The sequence below is a fragment of the Gavialis gangeticus genome, unplaced genomic scaffold, assembly GCF_001723915.1.
Source record: "Gavialis gangeticus isolate Ggan-Ray unplaced genomic scaffold, GavGan_comp1, whole genome shotgun sequence".
Classification (NCBI taxonomy): Eukaryota; Metazoa; Chordata; order Crocodylia; family Gavialidae; genus Gavialis; species Gavialis gangeticus.
This window is the reverse complement of record NW_017729028.1, coordinates 10028680-10033005: the sequence shown is the minus strand read 5'-3', so window position 1 is coordinate 10033005 and position 4326 is coordinate 10028680. Positions and strand designations below refer to the sequence as shown.

Genomic DNA, 4326 nt, shown 5'->3' with positions numbered 1-4326 from the left:
TGTTAAAAACATTCTGGCCCGTTTTGTGTTTCTTAGTTCTTTGACTACAGAATGTTCTGTTGCAAAAAACAAATGAACACTGGCATTTTCTGAGGGGTGCCTTGAGTCTAAAAATGTTGAGAACCACTGGACTACAGTTTGGACAATTAGTGTAATTTTATTCTTTTAATGGTCTCCCATTAACTTTACCCCTCTCCCCTGCAGGGGAGAGTTGTTCAGAATTCATGGGCTATAAAATATGTACAAGCATCTGGGGTGCAAGCATCAGCTGCATGTATGTTTTGTATCTCAGATAAGATGGCCACATGGATTAAAGTGGTTGAAAGCTTCTCCTGTTGATAATGGAGACCAGTAAGGTAACATCACCCTTTATTACACCGCAGGGAACTATGCACAGAAAAAATCAAAATTGTACACGCACAAAATAAAAAAATTGCAAAATTTAATTACTTTTTTACAAATTAAACTAAATGTAACACCATTTGAACCTTCTTTAGAAATGTATGCATGTACTTTATATGGTTGGGGTGGGGGTGGGGTGTGCATGTGGAAGGTGGGGTATGAGGGGTATGGAGGGCTTTGTGAAGGTGTGGGGGGGTGTGGGAGGATATGGGAATGTATGGGATGTGTGTGGGTTGGTGTGAGGTTTATGGGTGGATGTGAGCCTCCCACCACACATTTCTTCTCCTCCACTCTGCCTCAGTGGTGCACAGCCTCTGCTGCTGGTGGCTCAGCAACAGTAGGTGGTGCATCCTTGGGGTGCTCATGGCTACGGCAGGCAGAGCTCTCGGTGGTGTGTAGCTCTGGCTGAGTCCTGGGGGCTCCACATGGTGGCACAGAGCTAGCCTGACCTGCTGGCACATGCCTTTGGACCAGACCGGGCTGGCTCCATACCACCATGTGGGACTTGCGACACTGCAGGCAGGAGCTGCACGCCATCAGGCTGGGCCATGTCCTTGCCTCCATGTGGGGCTTCCAGCACTCCAGTGGGAAGCTGCACATGAAGGCACAGAATCACACAGCATTGGGCCGGATGGGCTCCTGCTTGCCTCCACATGTGGCTTCCCACTGGAGTGCTTGGAAGGCCCACATGGAGGCACAGAGCTGGCTGGCACAGTCCGATGGCCCACACCCATCCACAGATCCCTGGCTCCCTTCCCCACTTTGGGCAGGAGCTCCCTCTCACCAGCTTTCCAGTCATGTGCCACTGCACTCAGTACCTCCACATGAGGCTTCCAGCTGGAGTGCTGGGAGCCCTGCAGAGGTGGAGGCACAGAGCCTGCCTGCGGTAAATTATGTAAAATGATGCATGATCATGCATTGTATGTGCAAATTTGCATGGGCGCATACTTGCATAATTCCCCAGGGTGTGCTTAATTCACAGTGCACATCACTAGCAAATATATCAGTCAACCCTATCCCTAAAGAGAGGCCACAATAAAGAGCCTTTGCCACCGGAGGAAGCAGATAATAAAGGGTCTTTACCCATTACTGAAGGTAGGAAATGCTGGTGCATTCTTTCTAGGTGCTGGTACCCCCCCTTTTTTCTCTTTCATCCCCCTTCTGCTTCTGCTTTATTCTCTCTTCTTGCTTGTATTGATGCAATTTGTCTTGGGTGTAGCTGGTTGCCGAGCCTCCAAGGTCAGTCTTTCTCTAGCTGTAGATTTCTTCCTTAAAATGGCAGCCTTTTCCACTGTGGAGCAGTAGTATAGATACTGCTTTATGCTGGCCTAATTCCTGTTGTTCTCCAGGAAGTAGTCTCCAAGATCACTCTCTCTCTTAGTATCTCTCCTGCAGATCTGAATGCTCTTTACAGCTTTGGAGTATCATTTCTTTTGTGGTCCTCAGAAGATAATGGGTTTGTTTGCTTTAATTCTCTTGAGAGGTTAACAGCAGCTATATCTGCAGTACTCAACCAGACAGCTTTTTTTTCATTTGCTCGTGACTCATCTTTCATGATTTTTCTTTGTGCTTTATTTTCATTTCTGCACTACTAGCTTTCACTTCTGTTACTGCTTACTAGCAATTCTGTATATTGTAGTGGGGTTGGAGTGGTCTTATATCTGTGATGGCCCAGGAAATGTATGAGAGAGTTGAGGGGTTTTTGCTGGGCCAGTAAAAGAGATCACTATTTTTTTCTTAAAGCAAGACATTATTTATTCAGGACAAAAACACTTAATAGAAAGCACATACCTTAAAGCCAAAGGAAATTCTGCTTGTGTTTACCATAATGGGTGGTTATACATAGATTCCTTGGGAAGTCTAAGTTACTTCAGCTCTTCCCATCTGACCTGGTTCTGTTGTTCAGTCTTGCCCCTATCTGTTCCCAGATGCATCTCCCTCTCTTAATCAAGGAACTATTATTTTATGCAGTTTAATATGTTTTGTTTGTCAAGAGTTTTTTGAATTGGGTCAAACTAGCCTCTGTTCTTTTTCTTAGAAGCGAGTGGGAGGCTGGAACAGGTAAAACTTCAAAACTGACATATTGCATGTAACAGATGCTTTGAGGATTTGCCTTAATAGCTCCCTTTTTTATTTCTTGCAAGAAGTAGTTTTTAAGGTTTAATGAGAAATCCGATCTCTAAAAAGCCCATGACTTAAAACATTTTAATAACATTTATACCAATAATGCAACACAGTCAATAAGTTATAACTGTTCCCTAATGCCTTATCACATGTCACAGTCCAGATTATTTTGGCTTTGAACACTCATCCCATAATGCACTTCAAGAAGAATTAGTGTGTAGAGCAGAGCGATGAAATGTTGCATTGTGGAATACATGCAAAGAATGCTATGCGGTTTATTCAAATGTGCAGAGTTGTGTGGACACAATCATCAAGGAAAGTATCTTGAGTTAGCAGAACAAAGTGGTGTGTACACCACGTGCATACACATTAATTCAGTGTAATTTGATTGCAACCTTGAGAGTTAACTAATTTTTTTATCCAAGGTAACATCCCTGTATAAAGGAGCCTTGAGTTGTAATTTAAAAAAAAAGATTTACTGAGTTTTATATTAAGTGGTTTATACTTAACCACTTAAGTACTATTGAATTGTATAGGTTTATGCTAGCAGGTTGCAGCTGCCAAGCTGCTGAATGAATGTACCAGGTCCTCCTCACAATTCCTGTTATCAGGTTAGTGGAGGATGGCAGTACACTAGAAGTATGACATCACAGATTTAGCCCATCGACTCTCTGAATGGCTAGAGTTTTTTGAAAGCTTGTCAACTTTATATTACAGAGAAAGCGTTATGTGAACTACAACTGAAAACAAAGCGGTGTTCGCTTCGGAAAATAAAGAGAACTGCTCTTCACTGAGACGGAAGTGGCTTTTAGTTCCAAACAAACAGTATCAAGATAATACAGAAGCTTTCTGAATGTTTTAATGCTTGTGTTCAAATGTCTGGTTCTAACTATGTGACCACATCTTTTCCCAAAAACGTGCACTCCATTGTACGTGTATTTTATGACACCATTCTTTTAATTTGTTTTAGATGAGAAAATTGTGAAAAAAATTCGAGCTTTACAAATGAAAGCTGAAGACTATGATGTTGTTAAAGTGATTGGAAGAGGTGCTTTTGGAGAAGTGCAGCTGGTAAGAATGTCTATGAATCATCGGATTTATTAAATCAGTGAGATTTATGGCTCAAACCAGAAATTCCTCCACTGTCACATATTGTAATGGGAAATATGTAAGGTTTGGAAAACGGATTTAATTATCTTTGCATTATAGCAATTAGTATCACATTCCTTGTTTTAAATAGTACATTTTTGATATAAATGTAACCAAAGTGATTAATTGTTGAAGTTGAAATAGTGTGTTCAAGCAGTGTCTTTAACTGTTTCCTGTGCTGAAGTATAACATAAATATGTTTAAGTATTTGAGATGATAAAATATTATAGCTCCTAAAATACTTAGATGTGATGGTTAAGGAAAAGAAAGATATGGAAGGAAAGGAAAGAATTGAAAGGAGATTGGCTTGTCGTGATCAACATCGGGATGTTTAGGTTTTGTTCATGATGATTTTTCTTGGCTTTAGAAGGTTGTTACGGTGTCAGGAAACCCCTTTTTTGGTAGAAGACCAGCAGTGTTTTTCTTGCAGTTCTCTCTTGTTCTTGGCAATTTGGCCAATGGTTATTGCATATCTAATTCATATTATTTAAGTACACAAGTTTTTTTAATTAAGAATTTATTTTCTTAACTCTTGCTTTTAATTTAAAATAGTGTCTGTTCAAGGTATAAAACTGAATTTGGATGACTACTTAAGAATGGGCTACTTTTTAAAATTTAAAATATAATTTCTTTTCTAGGTTAACCCCCCCG

At 40.7% G+C, this 4326-nt stretch overlaps 1 protein-coding gene across 2 annotated transcripts in view; it reads left to right on the top strand.

Moving 5' to 3' along the window:
• ROCK2 (Rho associated coiled-coil containing protein kinase 2) overlaps positions 1-4326 on the top strand; it is a 213445-nt gene that overhangs the window by 95297 nt on the left and 113822 nt on the right. For both annotated transcript variants that reach the window (XM_019520753.1, XM_019520752.1), the window contains one exon: positions 3497-3597. In XM_019520753.1, the coding sequence (XP_019376298.1) occupies positions 3532-3597 (66 nt within the window). In that variant the 5' untranslated portion in view covers positions 3497-3531. The remainder of the gene's footprint in view (positions 1-3496; positions 3598-4326) is intronic.